Raw genomic sequence first — 27,260 nt, 5'->3', positions numbered from 1 at the left:
CTTGAAAAGTGAAGCCATCGTCTATCCTGGCTATAAACTGCTTGCAAGTCACTGACTTTATCCCTCTCGTGGACAACTTAAGGCTGAACTAGACTGCTCACAACCTTGGTGTTGATGTGGTCAGAAGCTCATCCGTCAAAGGACTCCATCAGTAAGACTACCCATTTCCACCTCTGTAGCAACACCCAACTCCACTCTGCCTCAACTCATCTTATGCTGAAATAGTCAACCACACCTTCATTATTGGGTAAACTTGGTCATCTCCTGCACATGACCTTTCTTGCATCCAGTCCTGTTCACTCATCACCCTCATGCTCACTGACTTACACTGGCTCCCAGGTAAGCACCACCACAAATTTAAGATTGAGTTTTCAAATCCCTCCATGGCCTTGTCCCTCTTTATCCAATCTCCTCTCGCCCACATCTCTGCACTCATCAATTCTGGCCTCTTAAGCATCCCTAAATTTGAATTGCTCCATTGGTGGTCATGCACTCTTTCCACTTTAAAATGCTCCTCAACCCAGCTTTCAGCCAGTTGCCCAATATTTGTGTCTCAAGTTTTTGCTTCATAATGCTCCTAGTGATGTATTGTATTAAAGGCATTATATAAATAAGCTGTTGACATCAAGCTACATATTGAACAGAAGCAAAATAAAAGCAAAGTACTGCAGATGCTGGAAATCCTCAGCAGGTCAGGCGACATCTGTAGAGAAAAGCAAAGCTAATGTTTCAGGTCTGTGGAAGGTCACAGACCTGAACTCTGCTTCTCACCACAGCTGCTGCCTGACCTGCTGAGTATTTCCAGCACTATTTTTAAACAGAAGCATTGCTTACATCATGTTTGGCCTGTACCTTTGAGTAAATGGAGTCTATATTCTCTGGTGTTTTAGAAGAGGAGAGTGATCTCATTGAAATATTCAAGAATATGAAGGGGTTTGACAGGGTAGATGGAGATGTCATTTCCTCTGGCTGGAGAATCTAGAATAAGGGATCTCTGGATAAGAGGTCAATCTTTTATGTTGGAAATTAGGAGAAATTTCTTCAATGGGTTGTGAATCTTTGGAATTCTCTACCTCAGAGGGCAGTGGATGCACCATCATTGAATATATTTAAGGCAGAGATTTTTGGTCACAGGGAATCAAGGAATATAGCAATCAGGCAGGCAGGGTGAAACTGAAGCCCAAGGTCAGCCATGATCATACTGAACAGAGCAGGCTTGACAGGCCATATGGTCAACTCCTGCTATTTAGGTTCACAACCAAAAAGCAGAAATGCAACACAGAATTTGGAGCTCAAAAGCAGAAAAAGTCTGCATTTAGTGATATGAAATGTTACCATAAGTTTAATAGTGGATTTGTTGAGTTTACTCAATGCCATGTGGTTTCATCGGCTTCCTCCTTACAGGACTCTTGAAGACTAAAATTTCATTGTCATATTAGCCTCAAAAGCAGTAGAGGAGCTACATTTGGACTCTGCTTCAAGGAAGTGTTACAACAACTGCTTCAAGTATGAAAGGCCTGATGCACGTCTTCAAGAACCTATTCTTGACCATAATTTTAAATTTAATGCAAAATTTGAACATGATATAGTTCATTCTGAAACCAGGGTCTTAATCTGAACAAAGGAAACTAAGGTATGAGGGGCAAGTTGACTATAGTGGATTGGGAAAATACACCAAAAGATTTAACAGTAGACAGGCAACAGCTAGTATTTAAAGTATTAAAATGGTCTATAACAAACATACATTCCTTTAAGACAAAAGCCCAATAGGAAAGATCAATCAACATGGCTAATAAAAAGTTAAAGATTGCATTAGATCAAAGGAAGGTTGTCAGAAAGTGGTAAGCCCAAGGATTGTGAGCAATGAATCCATCAAAAGGATGACCAAGAAACTGATGGAAAAAGGGAATGATGAATGTAAGCTAGCTGGAAAAAAGTGGACTGTAAAAGCTTCTTTAGGTTATGTGAAAAAGGAAAACATTAGTAAGGACAAATGTGGGTCCATTACAGGTGGAGACAGGAGAATTTATAAATAGGGAAATGGCTGAAACTCAGTTAAATTTGTCTGTCTTCAGAGGAAGATAGAGAAAATCTCCCAGAAATACAGGGGAAACAAAAAAAGGGACTTGTGAAAAATGAGGAACTGAAAGAAATTAAAGAGTTAGTACTCGAAAAATTAACAGGATTGAAAGTTGATTAATCCCCTGGACCAGTGAGCTATATCCCAGAGTGTTGAAGGAGGTGGCTATAGGGATAATGGATGCATTGGTTGTTATCTTTCAAAATTCTATAGATTCTGGAAAGGTTCCTGCAGACTGGAAAGTAGCAAATGTAACCACTATTTAAGAAAAGAGGGAGAAAAGGAGGAAACTATAGACCTGTTAGTTTGATGTTTGGGAAAATGTTAGAATCTATTATAAAGGAATTGATAACTAGACACTCAAAGTAATGATATTGGGCAGAGTAAACATGGATTTATGAAAGGGAAATCATGTTTAGCAAACTTGGTCTTTTCAGGATGTTACTTGTAGCATAAAAGGAGAACCAGTGGATGTGTAGCATTTGGATTTTCAGAAGGCTTTTGATAATGTCTCACCAGGTGGTTAGTAAACAAAAAATTAGAGCACACAGGATTGGCAGGTAATATACTGGTATGCATTGAGAATTAGTGAACAGACAGAAAACAGTAGCAATAAATGGGTCATTCTCAGGAGTACCACAGGGATTAGTGCTGGGGCCACAGCTGTTCACAACCTATATAAAATAATTTATATGTGGGGACCAAATGTAATACCTCCCTATTTGATGGCCCAAAACTAGGTGAGAATGCAAGTTGAGGAGGATACAAGGAGGCTTCAAAAAAAGGGACTTGGACAGGCTAAGAGAATGAGCAAGAACATGGCAGATGGAATATGTGAAGTGTGAAGTGATCCACTTTGGTCGAAGAGAGAAAGGCAGAGTATTTCTTAAATGGAAGGGGGTTGGGAAGGGTTGATGTCTAAAGGGAACTGGGTGTCCTTGCTCATGAGTCACTAAAAAAAGCTAGCATGCAAGTGCAGCAAGCAATTAGGAAGGCAAATGGTATGTTTTGAGCACAGAAGTAAAGCAGTCTTGCTGCAAATTATATAGAGCCTTGGTGTCCACACCTGGGAGTACAGTGTACAGTGTACAGTTTTAGTCTCATCTAAGGAAGGATATACTGGTCAGAGGGAGTGCAACAGAGGTTCACCAAACTAATTCCTGGGATGGTGGGATTGTCTTGAGTTGGCAGAAACTGGGCTTGTATTCTCTAAAGTTTGAAAGAATGAGGGGATCCCATTAAAATTTATAGAATTCTTACAGGGTGTGACAGTGAATGAAATAGGAGGTTTTGCCTGGCTGGTGATTCTAGAACCAGGAAACATAGGCCATTTAAAAAGACAGATGAGGAAGAATCTCTTCACTCAGTGAAGTTGCAGAATTCTCTACCCCAGAGGGTTTGTGGAAGCTCATTGAGCATCTTCAAGACAGAAACAGATATCTGGATACTAATGGCATCAAGGGACATGGGGAATAGTGCAGGAAAGTGGTGTTGAGGTAGATTACCAGCCATGATTTAATTGAATGGTGGAGCAGGCTCAGTGGGCTGATTTGCCTACTCCTGCTCTGATGTTCTTATATTCAGAAGCCATATAATCAGACAACTCCAGAATTCAGCTACACAGATCACTGAAAACAAAACTCAGTTTTGCTGAGAAATGGTAAGTTGGCAAACTACCAAAAGATCTGCTAGTATCTGGAGACATATGCTGAAACAAGTTAGCATCTGATTAAAAGTACTTTCTTCTCATTTGATAGTATGATTCAGACATTGCAACAAAGTAGCACATTATACCTTTATTAAAAGCAACAGGTTGGAATCGATATGTTTACATGCATGTAGGCGTTAGCTTTATGAGCAACCTTGAACTACAGTTTGCCAAAATAAAAATCTGAAATGGAACTTCCAGGTGACTAGGCTACTTGTACTGTACCCTACTTCAAGTAATGGCATGCTAACTTCCTGGTTCGGATCAGCAAGTCAACTGCCTCAGGTATAGAAGACTAGATGCATGTCTTGTGTAGATTGTAAGATTTAGCCAATTTGAGAGAGTGTCTTGGGATATAGTAGATAACATTGAGTTAAATATTCACAGTGTAGGCCAGATCAAATGGAGATACAAGTATTTTAATTCTGTTGCATCAATGGCAGGATATGTATTTGAAGATTCATTATTTCTATCAATAAAAATCCTCACTTTAATCCATTATTCTTGATTTTTTCTGAAGTTGTCATGAGCCCAAGTCAGGGTTCTACTCATCTAGAGTAGAAAGTAGGACTGAGTCATTGTAGTTTATTGAAGACCTGAACAATGCCATCAAGTTAACTGAATAGAGCAAGCTGTACAGGCAGTTTCCTGAACACCTTTGATGGCATAACAGGCATTATTGAAGTTATTTCAATTAAGTTAAGTGCTCATTTAGCACAACTGGTATTTGGATAAATATTAAAAATTTAGTCAAATCAGTACTCACCCAAAGCCAAGCATGATCATTGTATAATTAGTTTGATCCCTTTCTTGATAGGTGTCTACCTAATCTACTAGATGAATCCCTTTGCTAAAAACTAAAACATGTTCCATAGCTCAAATTTGCATCTGAATAGTGCATTAAGCTTGGGATTTAATGTTTCATTATTCCCACCTGCTGATTTCATGAATTTACAATATTTTCAGTCTGAGATGTGATGGTAAATTTTGGCATTGAACAAAGCTGAATTCAGCTGGGGCAGTTTTTGACAATAGCAGAAAGCAAACCAGGATTCTCTAATCACTAGCATCCAATGCTGGAAACTAAGAAATCAGATGGGCAGGATCTGGTTTATCTGTGACACTTGATGCTCATTTACAACTATGAATGAGAAGATGGGTAAGCTACAAGAGTGCACTGTTTGTGGATTCTACATACTGTTCATATGACTTGAGTGTAAGCAACCCATTTAATACTAGTTCTACAACAGCACTGACCAACTTTGCTGACCTCCAGCTATTGATAACCTACATGGTAGCAGTTAGTCACATCCACCCTATACATTAAAGAGCAAGGAGCAAACAGCCCATACTAAGTTCCAAAATTTTGCTTTCCTAAAAAGAAGGTTACACAAGTTTTCCAAATTTCCTACCAGATGGCTGCATTAAACTGTGATAAATAATGACATCTCGGGGTTGATTAAGATTGGAAGCTAAAGTCATCACATCTGCTCCTGTATACTTGTTGGCTCCATAAATGGCTTTGTTTATTTCATCAGTCCAGAATACATGATCCTGAAACAAATGGAAACAAGATCATTTTCATACATCAAGGCAAAACAACTTTTGACATTTGAATTTTTGTACAGTGTGCCTTGTGCTGCAATAAATTAGCAACAAAATTCAAAGACATCAAGATGCCCCATTTATGGGAGGTGAAATCTGAAGCAGGTATCTGAAGCACGCTCCCTGATATGCTGCTCAATTTGTGGTGTAAATGTGCCATGGATTTGTACCCATTTATATTTTCAAAGCCATTTTGTCAAAAAAAACCTGGCTGGCAAGTCCCTGCCAGTCTCCTACCCAACACAATCCATCTACCCCTAGTCACCACACTGCAATATACTGAACTTTGTTTCAGTGGCTAGTCCAATTTAATCTACATATTAAAGCAACCTACTCTAGGCCATATTGCCTAACCTCCATTTGCTGAGTCCTTCAGGAGGATGCTGCTCCTGTCGGTATTTACTAACTGATCTTTTGGATTACCCAAGACTCTTCTACAAAACTAATAACCCATCAGCCAGCCACTGTAAAACATACAACTTACTTGATCTAAAGATTTGTTCTGGTTGGGCAATAAATTCATGAGCTTGCACATTACACCACTCAGCTTGCAGTTGCAGCAATCTCTGCTGGTTTCTGGTTCATGCTTCACCATACTGCAATACCCTAGTAGTGTCAGCCATGGCTCAGTTGGGAGCATCCAAGGCAGAAGGTTGTAAGTCAAGCACCACTCTGGAGACTTGAGCACAAAAATCTAGACTGACACCCCAGTGCAGTACGGAGGGAGTGTTGCCACATTTCCTACATTTAGAAGTACTTAATTGATTCAAGCACAGCCATCCAAGCTCATGCCTATTTATGTATTCAAAAAAAGGTCTTCCACCATTCAGTCCTGGATGTATTGACATTCCCCCCAACACAGCAAAGCCCAAAACTTTAATGGGCATCACCACCCCCTGCCCTATTTAATTTACACTCAACCATTTGCTAAAACCGTGACTGCCTGCACCCCATTTGAGAGATATGCTGTCAGTGTCCAAACCACCATCTTCTAGGCTACTCAGCCCAAAATGAAATGGTTTTCCAATACAATAGGTGTGTGGCATTCAGTAATTGAGAAGCTCAAGAACCAAATACACACACACACAGTCTTAAAGGCTAGCTTAGCATCTTAGTATAGTACTATCTTTTAAAAGAGCATTTAAAATGTAACTTCCAAGTTAATGTGGAAAATGGACAAAGTCCTGAAACATTTATATAAATGGAAGTTATTGCAGCCAGGTGATTTAGCAACAAGTTCTAGATTTGTGGAAAATTTGCTTTTAATTTGATGGCCAAATAAGTCATGCAAATTCAAATCAGGCATTACTTTTTAAAATCAGATTGCTTCAGGAGTGAACACTTTGGTAGCATTGAACATTATAGGCAATGCAAATCTGTCAAGCAATTATGCTTTTTTGCAAGTATAAGCAAGCAAAATTAAGTTTTTACTGTTATCTCTGGTGATCAAGATGATTAGATTGCAAGACTGGAGCCTACTGAAAAGTGATTAAGCTTTTGATCAGGGCAGATATTACATAACTGGCTGATTACTTATTTTTGCCCTGGAGAACAAACTTTTCAAATATGGCTGAGTTATTGCTACAACCACCTGGGATACAGAAAACTGTTCCGGAAGCAGTGATTTTAGAACAATGATCACTAGTTTCTGAAGTACATTCAATATCCAGGTGTGTACTAGAAGCAAAATACAATAGTTTCAAGTCAAACAATTTCGTCAACAAATGACTACCTCAAATACGGATACAGCACAAGGATGAGCAAGAAATTCATGTGAGAAAAACACTGTTCTTCTATCTCGTCCATTAAAGTCTACACTGGACAATGTGTGCAGCTTTGAATCAACCCAATAGAGGCGGTTTTTCACAAGATCTGTGGACAAAAGTTGAAGAATTATCAACCTCAATCTGAACAAAGGTGGGGGGGGGGAAAAAAAAAAAAAGTGATTAAAGGATTACTAGGCCACTTACCAAGCGCAATACCATTTGGTGACTGAATCTCTTTGGTAACAAGCTGCGACCTGTTGGCACCATTCATTTCTGCTTTTTCTATCATAGATGGCTCACCCAGATCTGACCAGTAAATAAACCTTTGAAAAGCAAAAAAGCATCATTTAGTCAAAAAGCATTATACTGATTTAGTCAGATGAGCAGAAACTGCTGGCTTAGTTGGATTCAATAACTCAAACCCAGAAAGGAACAGAAAAACACCCTGCCTATACTAGGGAGAGACATTCTCACTTCTGCATCAACTATGCTGTGGTTTGCAAAAGGAAAAAAAACTCAAGTCCATGATCAGTTAACACTGGGACCACGAACCAAGGAAGACTTAAAACCAATTTAACTGGACTAAATTGGAGTTAGTAATGAAAGGTCATCTAAAACCCATTGCACTACCAGTCATTTTAAAAAAAAGTGTTCATAAATGTTGCCAATACCACAACACACTTCCTTCTCTATTAAAACATATCCATCAAGAGAAAAGGAAATTGTTCTTTGAATTGCCTTCCAGGAAAACTTGACTTTAGATCCATGAATATTTTGGAGTTGATTATTTGATCACAATGGTCATGGGAGCTAGACATGGAGATAAATGCAAAGAAAATATGAAAAGTTCAAATGGAACTTGAAATTTGAGTAGAACAGAAAATTTCATTCCTTGGATGCAAGCACTAAGTATAGATGTGTCATACACATCCCTGGTCAATTCTAGCGAGATTAGTTTACCTTAAATGTCCCATCACTTCCATCACCTGTCCACCCCAAAAAATGACCCTTTACAAATTTGAACAGTACCGAGTGCATTATTTTACAAGTGCCAAGAAGCTTCAACATTGTACAAGGTAACATTCAGTACCCTGTTAGTGGATCAACTGCCACAGAAGCTGGTTCCCTTAGGTCAGTGTCAAAGAGGGTCTTCCTTGCAGTTCCATCAAATGTAGCCACAGATATTGTTTTAGTACCACGATCAGTCCAGTAGATGCGCTTGTAGATCCAATCCACAGCAATTCCCACAGGAATATCTAAATCTTCAAGAACTCTAGAAACACCAGTTGTGCTTTTTACATGCATGGATAAACTGAGGAAAAAAAGAGAAAAGAAAACAGATGGCCAAACTTGGTTACAACCATACTAAACTGGAGACTCAGCACTTAGAAATTCTTACCAAAGCCATAAAGTTGAATTGTGCCTTTCCTCATTTGATAAAGTCCCTTAGAATTACAGAATCACAGAATAATAGTGAAGAGGCCCTTCAGCCCATTGAGTCTGCAACGATGCATTAAAACACCTGACCTGTCTACCTAATCCCATTTGCCAGCACTTGGCACATAACATTCAAGGCTATGGGCCAAGTGCTCATCCAGGCACTTTTTAAAGGATGTGAGGCAACCTGTCTCTACCACCCTCCCAGGCAGGGCATTCCAGACAGTCACCACCCTCTGGGTAAAAAAAAAAATTCTCAAATCCCCCTTAAATCTCCTGCCCCTCACCTTAAACGTGTGACCCCCGCATAACTGACCCTTCAAATAAGGGGAACAGCTGCTCCCTATCCACACCCCTCAATCTTGTACACCTATATCAGGTCACCCCTGAGTCTTCTCTGCTCCAGTGAAAACAACCCAAGCCTATCCAACCTCTCTTCATAGCTTAAATGTTCCATCCGAGGCAACATCCTGGTGAATCGCCTCTGCACCCCCTCCAATGCAATCACATCCTTCCTATAATGTGGCGACCAGAATTGCACACAGTACTCCAGCTGTGGCCTTACCAAAGTTCTGTACAACTGCAACATGAAATTAGATTCAACATGCACAAAAATGAAATAATGCTGTAAGGATCACTGTTGGAAGGAATTGTAAATTAAAGCGTAGATAGGCAGTCTTTATTAAATGCTATATAGTGTGACTCATTACTCAGTTTCAAAAGTATAAGACAAAATTTATGTAGTTTAACAGTTTTCATGAAGCTGGATTAAGATCAGCTTTTAAAAAAAAAAAGGGACTGATCTCATGTTACCCATAAGTACATGAGCATTTTACACAAGTCTGGTACTGCCTTGCATTAACTATTTGAAAGCAAAATTTCAGTACTGTAATTAGTAATTCAGGATTCATTACCTGAAGATTGCTCGCTGACCCAAGTCAGCCCAGAAGATTCTTTCCTCTGCAATGTCAGCATCCAGTGCTACTGCATTTCTCAGCTGCACAGCTACTTGGGTGTATTCATGGTGATGCAGTCCTAGCTTTCGGATATCGTGGCGATTAGTGAAGATCAAATAGGGTTCTTTGCCTTTGAAAGATCATATTTACATTGTTTTAGGAGAGAGAACAAAATGCTTAACGATGAATCTCGCTCAAAAAAAAAAATTCAGGAACAAATCGCCATCTCCAAAGCTGAACTGAACTGAAGACTCCATTTCATAGTAAATAAAAAAAAAATGCCATGCAACGAGAGATCTACAGTTCTAGTTTTCCCCTCAATTTCTACATGCCCTGGTTCTGCACTCAATGGCAAAAGATTGTTAACATGGACATTGAGCATTTTTGTAATGCTCAAGGTGCATTATGCATTTCGATGAGACAAGAATCAAAAATCTGCACTTGAAACATGCACTTGGATCAATAGCAGGCTATTGTTTGGATGCCATCAAGATGGTTAGCTTAAAATATTTTAAGCTAACCAAAATCAAATGCGAGGCTGCTATTTTGAACTACGGATCCTGGTTTTCAAATCTCTCCATAGCATCAACTCATCTCAATCCAGCTTAGCCCTACAACCATCAGATCTGTGCTTCTCCAATTCTGATCTCTTGCACATCCCTAATGTCCTCTATTCCACTCCTGGCAGCCATCTAATCCCCAAGCTCCAAAGTTCCTTCTCTAAACCTCTCCACTGCTCTCAATTCACTTAAAATTTCTTTTGAAGCAGCTTTTGGTCACTTGTTCTGACATGATTTTTCCCTCCCAATTGCACCAGTGAAGCACTGTATATTTTATAGCATGAAAATGAAATACAAAGTGTGCACTATTAAAAAGTGCAGTTATTGTTGGATGTACGAGAGTTGCATTTCAGAATTAGATCATTTTCTATTTAGTTGGCTCACAATTTAGAGGGCAAGTGAAACTGTCAAACTTTGGATGCTAATCATTGGGCTCAAGCACAGCTCAGATACTCGAGACATTTACTTTCCAGGAATATACACATCCATTGAGGCAGTGCACCATTTAAACTAAACAATATTTTTAGTTGTAACCAAAAAAAAACACTTCAGGAATGGACTCTTCTTCTAGCCTCCTCTCCATAGATGGATAAAAAATTGCATTCTGAAGTTCAATCCACTACAGTAACTATCAAAGTTGCATCTGAAATTTTTGCTTCCAATACTTGAAATTCCACAAAATTTTTCCCTTCCCCAATGTCTTGGAATAGATGTTACCAAATTTTTCATATGCCCTTGTCCAATTAGATGTGTTTAAACAATCCATGTTTATTTTATCTGTACCATTTATAGAATCCAGAAGATCTTTATAAAATTGTCTCAACTTATCCCATTACAATGTTATGTCTTGTGACAGTGGTCCAAACATGGCCTGATTAGTACTGGTCAAGACTTAGCCACCTGTAGACTTCTAAATTATGTTGTTTGTCCCCTGGCTGGAAAGTCTAGAAATAGGAGTCACAGCCTCAATAAATGGGTCAGCCATTTAAGGCTAAATGAGGAGAAATTTCACTTAAAAGAGCTGTGAATTCTCTACTCTAGAGCACTGCAGATGCTCACCTGACAATATTCAAGATAAGGGCAGATTTTTGGATATTAAGGGAATCAAAGGTGATTTGAGGTAGGTCCATCATGATCTTATTGCATGCCAGATCAGGCTTGAACAGCTGAATGGTCTACACTCATTCTGTTAATGAGCATAATGCCAAGACAAAGAAAGTTGTGTGTTACATTTGCTACCAAGTACCTTCAAAATTTATGACTTTTACTCTTGTGCTGCAATACTTGACCTGTATTGCTCAAATTTAATTGCTGTCTGCTCAGTTGCATAATTTATGTTCCACCCTTAGTGTTTACTCTCCTCCTATACCAAGTTGGTTTAAATATTGGCATGTAGTCTACAAAATTACTTAATCTTGCCAATGAAGTGATTGGACCAGTGGTAAATGCAGTCTTGCATTCACCCATGCAGATGACAAATGTCCCTCATTAATTCCAAATCTGAAGCGGAGGTGGGGCAATGTTACTTTGTTCTTGAGTTAAGCTGGGGGAAAAAAGGCAGTGAACAAATTCTTTAAAAATGTATACAGTGAGGGAGGCATGACCATTGAATGTCTGAAATGGATAAAATTAATGTCAATTAAGGTACAGCAATTAGAAGCAACAAAAGAATGTAAAACTTTGCATCATGCCTCAGCCCAAGGAGCACCCCTTGCTACATTCATGACAATTACCTTTTCTGCACAGTCTTATGTCAAGGAAAATTAAAAATTGATCAAGTAAAGCCACTGCAAGGTACCTCATGTTTTAATTTAAACACTACATCCTCACTTGGGGAGTCACTTTGGAAGTCACTTTGGAAGTATCATACTTACCTCCTACTGCCTTGCAAATTTGATTAGTTGCATCCATGTGATATCCTACAACACATTCACATTTAAAGCTTCCGTTTAAATTAATGCAAATTTGACTGCAGATGCCAGGATTTTGACATTCATCAATATCTAAAAAAAAAATTTAAGACATCAAGGATCTCATTTGTGAGAATGAGGCAAAGACTTCAGTCTGCACATGTCTAACCCATTAATCTGGTCTAGATTCCTTTACACATGACCAAAACTAGATAATTGACAGCTACATACATAGAGTTGGATTTTACCAGCCCCTCAACGTCATGGATCTGGACAGGGGAGGCCCATAAAATGCTTGCGGGAGCAGCCCACCACAACCCCACAATACTGAGAAAGCTCTGCCGCACATTACTGACAGCGGCAAGGCCTTCATTTCAATATTAAAATATTGACACAAATTTACCTGGTCCTGCCATTCCAGTGATTTTACAGCCGCAACTCATGCGCCTTCAGAACTCAGTATGGAGTTTCAAGGGGGCACAGGTGGGGAGGTGCAAAATGTTTTATTGGCTGTGGGGATGGTGGGAAGGGGTTGAAGGGCAAAAGTGATGGTGGGAGAGTTCAGGGTGCGAATAAAATTAAATGTCTGTTACATCATTTTATATGCCAACCATTGGGGGTTGGGAAAGCTTCCTGATTAAAGAGAAATTAATTACTTTCTAAAATCAAACATACAATTTATTTTATAGGGCTTGAAGTCCCTTAAAAAATGGCACTGGCGCTGCGATGCCAGACATCATTGCTGGATCAGAGCAGCTGCCCTCTCTACATCATTGGGGGCAGCCACTCTGCCCTCCATTTAGAATGGAGCTCCTGCACAAAATATCACAGAAGACCACCAGCTTCAAAGCCTGCTGCTGTGAAGTGCAGCATGCTAATAAAATTCAGCCCATAATTTCAAGAGAGACCCAATTAGGTTCTGTCAGGCTCCCAAAATGCTCAACTTTCAGATCACTTTCATCTTACTCCATTACCACGAGTTCAACTTAACTACAATCTGCCTTGTTGGACATGTTACCATTTCACATTTGTGACCACCTCCAATTGCCCAGAAGTGATGTTGCTCTGCCTTCTTGAATCACTGCAGTGAAGGTACTCCCACAATATTCAGTAGGGAGTTCCCAAATTTTGATCCAGTAATGAAGGGAGATACTTACAGGTTAAGATGGTGCACAATCTAGAGATGACTGTTACATGCACCTATTGGCTTAGTCCTTCTAGGTAGGGGAATTGGTTTGCAAGGTACTGCCCAAGAAGCCTCAGCAAGTAGCTGCAGTGTGTCCCACAGCATGCACTACAATCTGTGGTTGAGAAGCTCAAGTGTCAGAAGGTCAGCCACTCACTACAGAACACCCAACTTTTGACCTGCACTAGTAGCTACAGCATTTATGTGCCTGTTGCAGTGGAATATATAATCAATGGCAACTTTCTCATTGGTGGGAGATCAAAGGCAATATCACAGCAAGGTAGTTTAGGCTCTTGTTGGATTTGGCCATTGCCTGGCACTTGGGATAGTCGCCTACCTCCTCTTTGCCCAGTTATTACATCCTGCTACTGAAAACTTCTAGATTGCCTACAGAAAACAATATACCTTCCTTTCATAGTATGTGATTATATAATATAGCAATATTAGTTAACTTACCTTCACAGTTTTTTTCATCAATCAGCTGAAAGCCAGCAAGACAGCCACATTCATAACCAATGACAAGATCTCTGCAGATGTGAGAACAAGCTCCATTGTTTATCAAACATTCATTTAGATCTGCAGAGAGCAAAAAAAATTAATAGTCTCCCAGGCTAATCTTTTCTTTATAAAATTGAGTTAAATACTTGCAGTTCCCTTCAAGGGAACTGCACATTTCCCAAGTGAGGAGCACCAGCTTAGTCCAGAATTTGTTAACTAAAGTACTGCACACCTAAAAAAAATTCTTCCTTTGTCATTAGTTATTTTCTCTATAGTGATGTATACATTTCATATTTAAATATGCAGCAGGATTTCAAACTTGTTACCCAAATAAAACATTGAGAAATAAAAAGGTCTTGCTGTCAATCTTATAGCTATTGTCTATCCAATAACTATGACCAATTACCAAATTCATATTTACCACAGAACCTGCTCATGTTTAGTGCCATCTATTACTTCGAGTTGGCTCATCTTGTATTTGCAATAGATGATTTGAACCATTTCTTTTGCAGGCTTCAATAACTGAAGGCAGGCCAAGTTAACAAAAGGAAGTGAAGTTGGTTTGAACCACAAGCCACTTATGCACTCTACTTTTGCGGTGAAATAAGCATGCTCAGATTCATAATTCAATTACTTGGCTTCATGCCAGAGAGTGAAATGTGATGTTATCCAAAAAGTGGGTTGTCTAAAGAACTCCTTGCACAAAATCAGTGGCACGTAAAAATGGGCAGGGATGTGAAGTGAAGTGTTAAAAAGGGTCTGAGTCCTCAAACTATTCATGTAAATTCTAGTTTAGGAAATTATGTGGAAGCCAAAGCCAATAAATGTACACTTTTTAAAGTGCAGTGAGGGTAAGGACAATTGCAATTTCATTACCAGGACCAAAAAAAAAAAAAAGATCTTGGGTGCCAGTTTTTGAATGCTAAATTCATTTCATACATTGATCAGATGTGTCTGGGCCCTATTATTCATAACTATAGAAAGTGGCAAGATCAATTGGAATTCACTATATTAAGGTTTATATCCCAGATGGAGTAAGGAAAAGACAATGCACTGCACAAAAACAAAGAATCAAAAAACAAAATTAGTAAGTCAGGTGACAGCTTTGATAAGTGAGCTTTAAGCATTAGTCTTTAAGATTAAAAAGGTGCTAGGGCTGAGGGGTTTAGGGAGGGATTGACTAGATAGCTGGAGCCAGTGCTAAATGGTGGGGATGCATGTGAGCCCAAAGTCAGAAAAATGCAACTTCTTAGGGTTTGTAGAACTGGAATAGATGAGATAGTGAGGAATTAAGTCACAGGGCTGGATTTTAAGAGCTAGTCATGCTCCTGGCAGCAAGTGAAAAAATGGTGGCCCTGCACATCAGAGGTCTCCCACGTGGCAGCTCATTTAAAATAGCTGGGTCAGCCCAGCCCACCCCTCCCCAAAATCCTATGGAGGGGGCAGGCTGTCAGGCAACAGCATCAGCTGCCATTTGTAAAGAGCAGCCAACCCTGGTGGTGAATTTAAATTTTTTAAAATAAATATGCAACCCCCCCACAATTGTTGCAATTAAAATTCTATTACCTTTTTCACCTCCCAATTACCAATGACTAAGTATTTGCACTTCTTGCCCCCCCCCCACTTTTGAAATGAGCTCTCCACCCCCTCCACCCCAAAGATGGCACAAAGTTTAATGTTCAAATAATGCAATTATTTGACCCCATTCCCTCCCCCCACCTGTACTAAAAACCTTAACTTTTCTCTTTCCCCTCCCCCAATGCCATGCCTGCTTTACCTAGACAGGGAAGTGAAGGCACAGGAGTACTAGCTGCCACTCAAGATTACAGCAGGCCTGCAAGATCCAAGGCAAGTTTATTGTATTCACTTTATTCATTTAATGATTTAAACACGGGGGTGGGCATGCCAGAGCCTCGCTGCCAGGAGGCTAGCCCTTTCAGTGTCAAACCTCTGCCAGAGCAATCTTCTGGGTCCCCTCCCCCCAAGTCACTGAGCCCAATGTTGGGGGCAGCCCAGTAAAATCCAGCCCATTGTGGGTGCATGCAGGAGGTTAAAAACAATGAACTTTTCAAATTAGCAGGAGCCAAATGTAAAATCAGTGATCAGAGGAGCAAGAGATTGTGTGCAGAATTTACAAGCAGTTTTGGAAGAACTGTAATTTATGGACTGGAGGATGAGAGGAGTGAGCAATATGAGGGTTTCATCAAATGGACTGGGGCAGAATGGTCAATGTTTCAAAGCAAGTAGGTGCTCAGTGATGGAATGGATATGGGGTCAAAAGTTCAGCTTGGGGCTAAATAGGATGCTGAGATTGTGAACAGTTTGGTTCAACTCGAGGCAATGTCAGAGCACCATGGTGGAACAGGTTAGGGTTTTGTGGCACAGGATTAAAGTGGCAGTTTCAGTCTTCAAGATTTAACTGGGGTGGGGGTAAGGGGAAGAAAAAAAAAATTCAGCTCATCCAGAATTGGATATCATAAGCAGCTGGACAGACATGAAGGGTTTGATAGAAAAGGTAGTGAAAGGTAGAGATGGGTATTAGTGTACATGTGGACCCAGACTGCACATCTTCAGATGTTGTCAGAGGATAAAAATGTTTCAGGGGAAATGGAGGTAATGGTGTGGAATAGGGCAGGAAAACAAGACATTGCTAGGGATGCTCTGATGGATATGAACAAGCTCAAGTTGAATAATGAAAAATGTGGTCATTACCAAAAGGCTATAAAAAAAAGGGGGAGGGATAGTGCACCAGTCAGCCAGAGGATACAATTGCTGACTGATTAGTTTGTGCTGCAAGGGTAAAAACAATTGGAGTGATTTGAAAAAAGGCAAAATTTAGTTTTTAAATGACAAGCCACATCAAAACTACTTACGGCATTGTTCGAGGGGTTCATCACTCCAGTCCTTGCAATCCCGATGCCGATTACACACTTTGATTTTATCTATGCATTCTCCACTTTGACATTTGAAGTCGTTGGGTCCTGTACATTCTAGACATAGAACAAAAAGAGGTCAGCAACTAGATAAGAGATTGTTAAATCTCATCCAATGGAATTGTACACTTACCATTCTTACAGTTCAACTCATCGCTGCTGTCACTGCAATCTTTGACCCCATTGCATAGTTTGCTTTCTGGAATGCAGTTACCATCACCACACAGAAGATAATCTGGTCGACATGTTCGAGGAGCTGAAACATCAGATGACTATTTGTATTTATGCTGCTCAATCCATTAACAGGAATTGGACAGTATTATTTCTTATACACTATTTTCTCCCCATCTATTTGCCTAGGATCTTGTTGCAAATTCTATGATAGAAGAGCAAAAGTCATGGTGTCTGTTTCTAATTGAACAAATGCCAGGATATAGTGTTCAAATAACTCAACACCTTGCCATTTATTTCATTGAATTTGGTTATGTCTGGTTGAAACTAAAATAGAAAGCCTGACTGACAATTGCTGTATTGTCAGGCTGCAAGTTGAGACAAGTTCTTGTAATCTCTTGTACTGAACCAGAGGGCTGACCCTCAAAACTAACTTGATCACTAAACTCAAGTCTACTTAATGCAGCTGGAATTGACTTATGCTGTGAGCATCTATTGCTTTGCGCAAGGCAAAAGAAAAAAAAAAAACTACAATGCAGAACATGCACAACCCAACTTAAGTCATCTACCCAGTAAAGTCTGCAATAACCCAAATTCAAATCTTACCCAAAAGGAACGTGTATGGTAGCTACACCAGTCTGGGTCAATTTTAAAATATATAAATTGAATACCCAAAACAAGCACAAAGTAGAGCATTGCTAATGAGCAGAGATCAGTCATGCTAGATTTCTGACCATTATGCTCGATCCACTTTAAGAACAAGACCAGACATTCCTACTGGATTCAATTGCATTAGGGTTAACTTTAATGTGTGAAAAACCATGTACAATTGGCCTGTGTTTGTGGATGCCCAGCACTTTTGAGTGCAAGTTTTAAAAAAGTAACTAAGTAAGATTTTTAGAAGTCATTTCTGAACTCTAACATTTGTTTCTACTCAAATTCACCAGGAAGCTTTGTGCCAAGGTGAGTCTATGATAGGAGTTCTCATGCCTTTTGGGAGTAAAAGGAGCAATTGCAGGCAGATCAAGACAGGTGGTGATCATCCAGTGATATTTGCCTACCCACAATATTCAGTGGAGGCACAGTTCCAGATTCTTTAAAACTCATTAATCAGACTTCAGGGTAGTAGATAGCAAGATGCAGAGCTGCCACCATTGACTGCAAAAATAGTTATATGGCAAAGGAGGCCATCAATTCCATGCCAGCTCTCTGCAGAACAACCCAATCAGTCCCATTCCCCCACTCTATCCCTGTAGTCCTGCAAGTTTATTTCCAAGTGCCCATCCTATTTCCTTTGAAAGGAAATATTGCCTGCTTCCAGTTTTGTAGGTAGCAAGTTCAGGTCATTACCACTTAAAAAAAAAAAAAAAATTCACATCCCCTGCATCTCTTGCCCAAAAACTTCAATTTGTGTCCCCTATTCCTTGCATGAGTTAATGGGAAGAGTTTTCCCTAGTCTAACTTATCTAAGCCCATCATAATCTTATACATCTTTACCAAATCTCAACCTCCTTTGCTCCGAGAACCACCCCAACTTCTCCAATCTAACCTCATAGCTAAAACCCCTCACCCCTGAAACCATTCTGGTAAAATCACTGCACCAAGAACATTCACATCATCTTAAAGTAAAATACCTGTACTCAATATGGCAGACTTCAGATTCAGCCCAATAGTACAGTAACTGATTAGCTACATCAAGTGTTCTACTTTTCTTTCAGGCATGCTAAAATGATAGGAAAGCAGCCTGCAGTGGAAAGCAGGGGATTCCCCTGAAACTTCAAAAAGCCTTCATTCTACACTCCCACTTTCTCTCCTCACCCTCCACCCCATTTGGCTAGCCAAATGGTGTTGTGCCACTCCAGTCAGTTTTCCACTTTCACATGCATTATTCTAGTCAAGTGTTGCTGCAATGCAAATTGCTTCCACAATAGCTTCTGTAAAAGAGGAACACAGCATCAGCTACCTTTAGTTTAACATTTTTATCCTCATACTACCACTTAAGTTTTAAAATGGACCCCTCAAACCCACCCTCTCCTTTCCCAATAAAGGAGAATACAATGGAAGTAGATTCTGAAAAATAAAAGCTGGAAAAAAAGTTGCATACCAGTCAGTCAAAAAAGGTGCATTTAGTGCCCACCCAAGACACCCAACTGGAAAGTTTATTTCCCTAGGACATATTATAATTACAAATTACACCTTAGTAAATCCCTACTTTTCCTTGACTGATTAAAATGTTTGAAAAATAAAGTTTCTCCCTTGAGTCAGTGATTGAAAGAGCCTGAATTGCATATAACTGTTTCACTTCAGATTTGTATTATGTGGAAGATTACCATATGAACATTAAAAAGGGGTAGCAAGACTAACTGTTTGTAGGAAGGATTTCCCATTTGGAATCAGTGTACAACCTGAAGTACATTTTCAGTGATATCTATAAAGATTTGATGACGATTGAAATCCTGTTGTTTCAAAATAATGGAGTCATGAAGATTTCATAAATTAATGCAAAAATTAGATTTTTAATAAAAGTAGTGTTATTTGTGCCCAATGAGCCCCAAAAATAGTTTCTAAGTAGAATTGGATTGGCATTTGCCATGAGAGCACAATTCATGGTTTGTTCATGAATTGATTTGCATAAACTCAAAATGGTTACAGTAAGATTCACTCATCTCTTACCACACAAAGACATCTTAAAGCTTAGATGCAACTTTATTAAATCACACCAAGACTAAGTTGCATTTCACAACAAAAAAAAAACGACCTGAAGACAAACTTATTTGATTAACCCATTAAAAATACCATCTCAAATCTTAAAATATCACTGGTATGTTTTTCAGGTCAAGTATTTGACTGAATATTCACCTTCAAAAGTGTAAAAATCCTCTCCAATCTGAATATATAACCTTAATTTTAAACTATAATTGACCACCTCCTTGGAGAGTAGACCAGGTTAGCAGCAAAAATAATCTGAAACTTGTAGATGTATGCTCAAGTACAATGAAGAAAATACAGAACCAAACTGATGAGAAAAATTGACTTTTCTTTTAAAAAGTGGACAATGTGCTGCAAAATGGCCAAATTTCAGCTGACTTGGCTTATATATTCAACACAGTCTCACTGTTAAAGATACATTACAGGCCAAGATGTGTCAATTACACCCATCTATGTACCAAGAGACATTCCTGACTTGAATGTTTTAGAAGAACCCAAAAGGAGGGATGAAGTACCACATCCTGGTCCATTGTGTGATCAGGGGAGGGTAACACATCCCCAAACAAGCTAATGAGGGTTTTATCTTTAAAAAAAGGTAGCTCTCTGGGGAGAGAGACGGAGAGATCAAGATCTCAAAAGCAGTCCAGCCATGGGCTGTGTAAAGAAATCCACAGGAAAAAAAAAAAAAGCCCTGCTGCAAATTCAATACTTCCACTTGGTGCAGTAGACAACTATAAATTACCACTGCATCCAGACTGATGTCTTAACCAGCAGAAAGCTGCAAACACCCAAGCCTGCAACTTAAAAAAACTGTCCAAGAATATTCAGATTGATCATAAACCATGCACATTTACCACATCTCAAATTCTTACCCTTTACCATCCTCCATCTTCCCTTGATGAAATGGAAGAGAGTGTGTGCATGAGTAGTGTTGCAACCATTTCAGGAATGAACATTCAATAAATAATCAATCTGTTTTAATGCTATAAGAAAACCAGTGTTTGACAAGATACAAGGGGTAAAAGAAAAAAAAACACTAGTAACAAAACACTTGCTGTGGTCAGGTGGGAGGTGAACAGTAGGAACAAGCCACACCATCACCTACTTAGCCATAACTAATATGACTACAATTTTAATTATATCTGTTTGCTGATATTTTAATGAGCTAGGTAAATGCACACGCTTTCTCTGCATGAAAAATCAATTTAATGACAAGACCAAAGTTACCCTTTTCTTTTATCAAGACAAATATCCCAGAAAATTGATCATTGCTATCTGCACTAACCAATTTTCAACTATAAAATGAGAATGACATTCTTCATTTTCATTTAACAATTTTTCTGCACTTGAACATAAAAATTAGAATTAATCTCAATTTTGTACATAAAACTTTTCAGTTTGCATCTTTCACATTGAAATGGTTAATTCTATTCAGTTACTGTCAAATGGCATTCTTGAAGCAAGCTTGCTCAAGCTGATTGTCAGCCTCATTTATATAGCATCTTTAATGTAGTAAAATGTTCCAAGACGTTTCGAAGGAGTGTTAGCAACTAAAATCTGTTTCATATTTTCTACCAGGATACATAGTCAAGATAAAGTTAGATCACTTACGGCAATTAACTTCATCACTTCCATCTTTACAGTCAGTATCACCATCACAGTACCATCGACTATGGATGCATTCACCAGAATTGCACTGGATCTCATTAGGAGAGCAAGTCGAGAGAGGAAGGGTATGCCCACAGTGTATTGGAGATTCATCAGATTGGTCAGCACAGTCAACATTGGTGTCACATACCCAACCCAAAGGGATACATTCAGCATTATTACACCGAAACTCATGCATGCCACAGGAAGGTATAGCACAGTCTTTTTCATCACTTCCATCGCCACAATCATCCTCACCATTGCAAACAAATGCCATGGAAATACATCTGGCACTGGCACAGGTAAACTCTTCTGTACTGCAAACAAGGTTGTCTGGAAAAAGATTACATTTAATTATGGCATCAACACAAGGAGATAAGCACATCTTTTCTGCATTTCAACAGGACAATTTTAAGGGCAGCATTTTTGAAGGACACAATTTACCATTAAATTATAAAAAAATCTTGGTGCCTCAATTAGAATATTGCATCCATTTTGAACACTTTAGAAAGTGACAGACAGCAGAAAATATCCAGGATTCAGAGACTTTACCTCAAGACTGGGACAGTTTAAGAGGGAGGAGGGGTACAATATTAAGGGATATTGATAAGATGGTAGAGTCAAGGAAACATGCTATGCCAAATGAGGATTTTTAATTTGTCAGAAACCTCTATTAAAAACTTTAAAAAAGGAAAGCTGGGATCCTACAGTTAACTTTGAAACTGCTGGAAGTCAAGGTGGCCACCACAATTTACATTGTAATGCCTCACATTCCAGGACATCAAATTGGAGATATGTCTAAAAAAGAATCCCATCCAAGACAATGGTGGACTAAGTAGATTATCCTAGATTACCCTTGTTAGCAGGGCTTTCAAAGCCACCATGAAGCATTCATGAGTGGAGTTCTATCCCCAGGGGATAATCACTGACCATACAACTGGATTTTAGACCTTGGATCTTAACAAAAGGGGACCGAGAGACCCAAGTCAGTCTCTTTAGACTGTGTAAAACTGGGAGCTGTTGCAGTATGTCTTCTGTAAGTGCTAACCAGGCCAGGCCAGACCAGACCCCAGTGAGGCAGTGTCTATTTCAGATATACTGGGAGGTTTTTGAAACCTGTCTGCGACTACAGAACATCCAAGTCTGCCATTGCTACAGAGACTCTTGGAAAAAAGTATCACATACATAACTGCCTCCAACAACCACCTGAACTAGGTGGGGCCAGCTGCAAAATACTGCTACCAGCTAGAGACTTCAGAATCACAACCTCAGCCAGAAGACAACTGATTATCAGACCACAGACTGTATATTAGTTTGGGATTCTAATCCAACACAGACTCTGCTCACTAATCTATTTATGTGCAAGTAGCATATTAATCTAGATTGGGATGATTTTTGTTTTAGTACAATAAACTCATCTTAGAAAACTTGTCAAATTGGTTCTTTGAGGATTACAAACACAGAAGGTAAACACTCACTGGAAGTGGTAAGCAAAGCCACTGGATAAAAGGAATAAACCCTGTTGTGGTCAAAGGGGAAGGACAAGAGGGGAGCCTTGTGACCCCTCCCCACCTGATTGTAACACTAGACAGTGAATTCAGGAAGGTTCAAGTTTAAAATCACTAGCAACAAACAAAGCTGTTAGGAAAAAAAAAAAGAGGTTCCAAAATTAATATTGGAGTGGTCAAGAAAACCCTATATGCCAAATGAGAAATTAATTTAATTGGTTGGAAACTTCCATTTAATGGGAAAACCTATAGTAGTTTTTAAAGACTAGCAGCCAAGATGGGCACTGCTATTTACATCTGAAATATCAGGAGATTGAACTGGAGACAAAGTATAAACAGCCCAGCCAGGACAATGGCTTGCTCCAAGTGATTGAATTACCCAAAATGGTTTCATTAGCACCACAGTCAAGGCCATCCTCTGACTTTGAAAGAACCAACCCCCCTTCAAGTGTGAATAGGCATCATGGGACATGATCAAATTTCATTAGGTTTCAGAAAAACCTCCTTAGAAACAAAGGGGGCTGAGAATCATGTGACTGCCTGTTCATTTCTGAACAAATGAGAAATTGTTAGAGGACAAGCAGAGAGAGTTTGTAACAGCAGAAAGGTGCATGCTCCCCTCATCTCTCCCCAGAAAACATCAAGTTTGAAAACTGACTGGAGGAGCCTCCAAGCCTATAGACCACTACAGCCAGAGGAAGAGAGCCAGTTACAGATTCTGCTTTCAGAAAACCCTGAGCAAAAAGCCAGCCAAAATACATTTTGACCAGCCAACAACTTCAAGAATACAGATTCATCTGAGGACTAGTGGATCATCCACTTTACTGACTGTACTCAAGTTCCATTTATTACAGACTTCAATTACAAAATCTAATTTCCTTCCTATAAATCGGAGAATGTGTAACATATTTTAGTATTTTTATATTGGTGTTAGATTGTCAAGTATAATAAACTCACCTCTTGTTTAAACTCAAAGCTTGTCCAGTTGGTTCTTTTATGATCACAGCAAAGGAAAAAGGTAAAAACACTCATGGAGGCAGAAAGCACAACGACAGTTTAAAGAGTAATAAACCTGTTGTGGTCAAATAAGAGGAAGGGGCAAGAGGGGAGCCTGTGAGTCCCTGATCACCTAGCCACAACAGGTGTCAAGACATGGAACATCCAAAGCTATGGAACTATAATCTACCATAGATTAATGGGGTTATGTAGATTAGGATATGAAGTAACTATTCTAGAAGTAAAAAAAATCAGCTTGAAAAAGCCTGACATCTACCTACCACAATCATCCTCATCACTGCCAGTATCACAGTCCTCTTCCCCATCACACTTCCAAAAGACTGGAATACACTCAAGTGAGCCAGGGCCACAGCTTATTTCACCAACAGCACAGGCACTCAAGTCTGAAAAGAAAAACATATTAAACCTATACTAAAGATTCTACTTGAAATAAAAGTGTTATTCAAGGTTTCTACCAACATAGAAAAAAGCAAATGAAAGTCCAGATGGAGTTAAGAATATTGAGGCCAACAGCAGTCACTAAATTGGACTACAATTTCTGGCATTTTTTTTTATATATATATATAATTTGTTTGTGGGATATGGGCGTCACTGGCTAGACCAGCATTTGTTGCCCATCCCCAATTGCCCTTGAACCAAGTGGCTTGCTGGGCCATTTCTGGAGGGCAGTTGAGTTAGCCACATAGCTGTGGGTTTGGATTCACATGTAGGCCAGACCAGGTAAGGATGAGAGATTTCCTTCCATAGAAGGACATTAGTGAAGCAGATGGGTTTTTAATGACAAGAATGGTTTCATGGTCACCATTAGAATTCAAATTTCACCATCTGCTGTGATGGGACCTGTAGGTGCACAGTTCAATGTGGAAATCCAGTAGTTTGTCAGATAAACAGTCCTTGCTGAGGGAGGACTCATTTATATAATGCTTTTCATGACCACTGGACATCCTGAAGAAATACACAGAAGTTCTTTTTAAGTGTAGTCTCTGTCAATGTAGGACATGTGGCAGCTAGCCAATTTGCCCATAAAGCTCAAACAGCAACATAATAACCAAATATTTGTGATGCGCATTGAAGGATAAATATTGGCTGGAACACTGGGCATAACTCCCCTGCTGTTCCTCAAATTGCACTGTGGGATCTTTTATGTTCACTTGAGGGCAGATAGGAACTTTAACACTTTATCCGAAAAGGACAAAAATCACTAATAGTCTGAATTTGGGGTTAAGGGGAGGTGGTGGCAGCATAGTGGTAATGTCACTAGGCTAGTAATCCAGAGCCCAGGCTAGTGCTCTGGGGACAATCAGTTCAAATGCCACCAATGCAGATGGTGAAATCTGAATTCAATCAAAAATAAATCTGGAATTTAAAATCTAGTCTACTGGTGATCATGAAACCATTGTCTATCGTTGTAAAAACCCATCTTATTCACTGATGTCCTTCAGGGAAAGAAATCGGCCATCCTTACCTGGTCTGGCCTAAAGGCTGCTACCTGGCCCGAACGGGTTCAGGTCGGGTCGCATTGGACACTTTACCACCACCACAGGTAAGTGACTTTAATGTTATTTACTTTTTGGACTTTAAAGGTGGCTTTGCTACACTTATTTTAAGCTTATGCAGGTAAGAAACAAAGCAAAAAACAGAAGGTAGGTTAACTGACGGTCAGGTCGGGCAGGGTTCTGTCAGGCTCGGGTCGGGTCTCATTTGCAGACCTGAGCAGGCCTTTAATCTGGCCTACATGTGAATCCTGACCCACAGCAAAGTGGTTGACTCTTAAATGCCCGAGCAAGCCACTCTGTAGTCAAGGGCAATTAGGGATGAGCAATAAATGCTGGCCTGGCCAGCAACACCCACATCCCACAAATGAATAACACACTAGTTCCATGCTGAAGGTGCCCAAAAAAAAAAAAAAATAAAAAAAAAAAAAAGGGCTGGTATGTTCAAGTGGAAGGTGATTTTTAAAAAAAAAAAAGTGATTGCCAAACCACCTCTGATCTTGAAAATTTAACAAGTGTGGACTCATTCCTTCAGAGCTTCCTGTTCAAAGATTAAAATTTATTATCTCAATCCCAACTTTTATTTTGCCAAAGCTGGACAGTTGTCAGCAAGGTAAACAAGCACTATTCTTCCAGCTTTGATCACAAAATCTAGGTAATTTTTAGCAAAATTGGAATAGCAAAGCTAGAAAACACAGGGTTGGGCAGGGGGGAAAAGAAAGGGCAATATATAATTAGTCAATTTGATTTGAGTGACTAAACAGCTTGCTGGAAGTCAAACACTGGCATGGTGCCCAAATAATATCTAGTATAAAAAAAAAGGGTGGTAACTCCCATTCCAGGAATGAATGAGTTATTGAAATTGACAAACCAAAAAATGTGGTATCAAACTTCAGATTTAGGAAGCAAATTCAATATTGTCAAGATCATTGAAGGGGCTAATGAAGTTTTTTTTGCTGTACACATTGGAGACTATTTAACTTTACCATCCAGGTAGTAAAAGTGAAAATTACATTGTGTAAGTGTTATTCAGACTGCTGTGCCCATTTCAGTGTTTAAACATTTACAAAAAACACTATAGCAAATACTTACAGCACAATTCTGGATTTTCATCAGATCCATCTTCACAGTCAGCATCGCCATCACACTTCCATTTATTAACTATGCATTGTCCATTGTGGCACACAAATTCTGATGGCTCACAGGTGGTTGTGTTAGCTACCAGATGAGGTTGTTGATTAAAATAAAGTACCAAAAACATTACTCACATGTAATACATTAGTGAGAAACAGTGAGTGGTTTGATCTACCAAGATTTGTATCCAGGCTAGACTCTACCTCCATGGTTCCATTAGCACTGGTTACCCTTCCAGCAGCACAGACACATTTCAACTGTATCTGGACAAGCACAGTCATCTAACTATAAAACATTTATTCCATATATCATGAAGACAATCACCTCAACTGTTAAGACAAATTTGGAGAGAAGTGGTTCAAACCAATCAATAGGCCAGTGCCTCAGAAAAGGGGTGTAACTAAACACGGAGCAATGGAACTTTAAAGCTAGTGCTTTGCCTTTAACTGGCTTGATAGGCTGCCTTAACAGGATACTGTTTTCACCTTCTCTTCCTGTTTGATAAAAATATCATGGATAGACATAATTTGTTTCAGATAATTAATGTTCACCCTGCAAGTATTAGCATTTGATTGACTAAATGTGGATTTGTAAAGCTAAAAAGTTGGACATGCAGTAAAGGAATTCTGCCATTTTTTCTATCAGCCCAGATACAAAACCTGGCAAGCTCATTGAAAGATCAACTGGAGTGTATCAGTTCTTCCCCAAAGTTCAAGACTAGGTCATCTTTTGCCAAGATAAATTCCAGGTAATTATTTATTTGGGAGCAGTCCAAATCTTCTATTTCAATCCATCTGTGATGGTGGATACCTTTTGATTTCTGTCCTTCCAGTTTTTAAGTACATAGGTTGTTCTCCTTAAGGGTTGTCCCTTATGCAACATTTTCTAGAGGCCTTTTGAACATCACCTTAATAGTAATACTTTGAAGTTATCAAGTTTCTT

The 27,260-nt window shown here is 39.3% G+C and overlaps 1 protein-coding gene across 1 annotated transcript in view; it reads right to left on the bottom strand.

The window, feature by feature from the left end:
• Positions 1-27,260, bottom strand: part of LOC137369261 (low-density lipoprotein receptor-related protein 2-like) — a 102,450-nt gene that overhangs the window by 63,011 nt on the left and 12,179 nt on the right. The window contains 12 exon segments of the mRNA XM_068030209.1: positions 5,201-5,342; positions 7,126-7,265; positions 7,364-7,482; positions 8,250-8,471; positions 9,511-9,682; positions 11,987-12,115; positions 13,665-13,784; positions 16,580-16,696; positions 16,773-16,895; positions 21,131-21,499; positions 23,952-24,074; positions 26,277-26,402. Coding sequence (XP_067886310.1) covers positions 5,201-5,342; positions 7,126-7,265; positions 7,364-7,482; positions 8,250-8,471; positions 9,511-9,682; positions 11,987-12,115; positions 13,665-13,784; positions 16,580-16,696; positions 16,773-16,895; positions 21,131-21,499; positions 23,952-24,074; positions 26,277-26,402 — 1,902 coding nt within the window.

The sequence above is a fragment of the Heterodontus francisci genome, chromosome 4, assembly GCF_036365525.1.
Source record: "Heterodontus francisci isolate sHetFra1 chromosome 4, sHetFra1.hap1, whole genome shotgun sequence".
Classification (NCBI taxonomy): domain Eukaryota; kingdom Metazoa; phylum Chordata; class Chondrichthyes; order Heterodontiformes; family Heterodontidae; genus Heterodontus; species Heterodontus francisci.
This window is presented reverse-complemented; position numbering and strand designations above follow the sequence as displayed.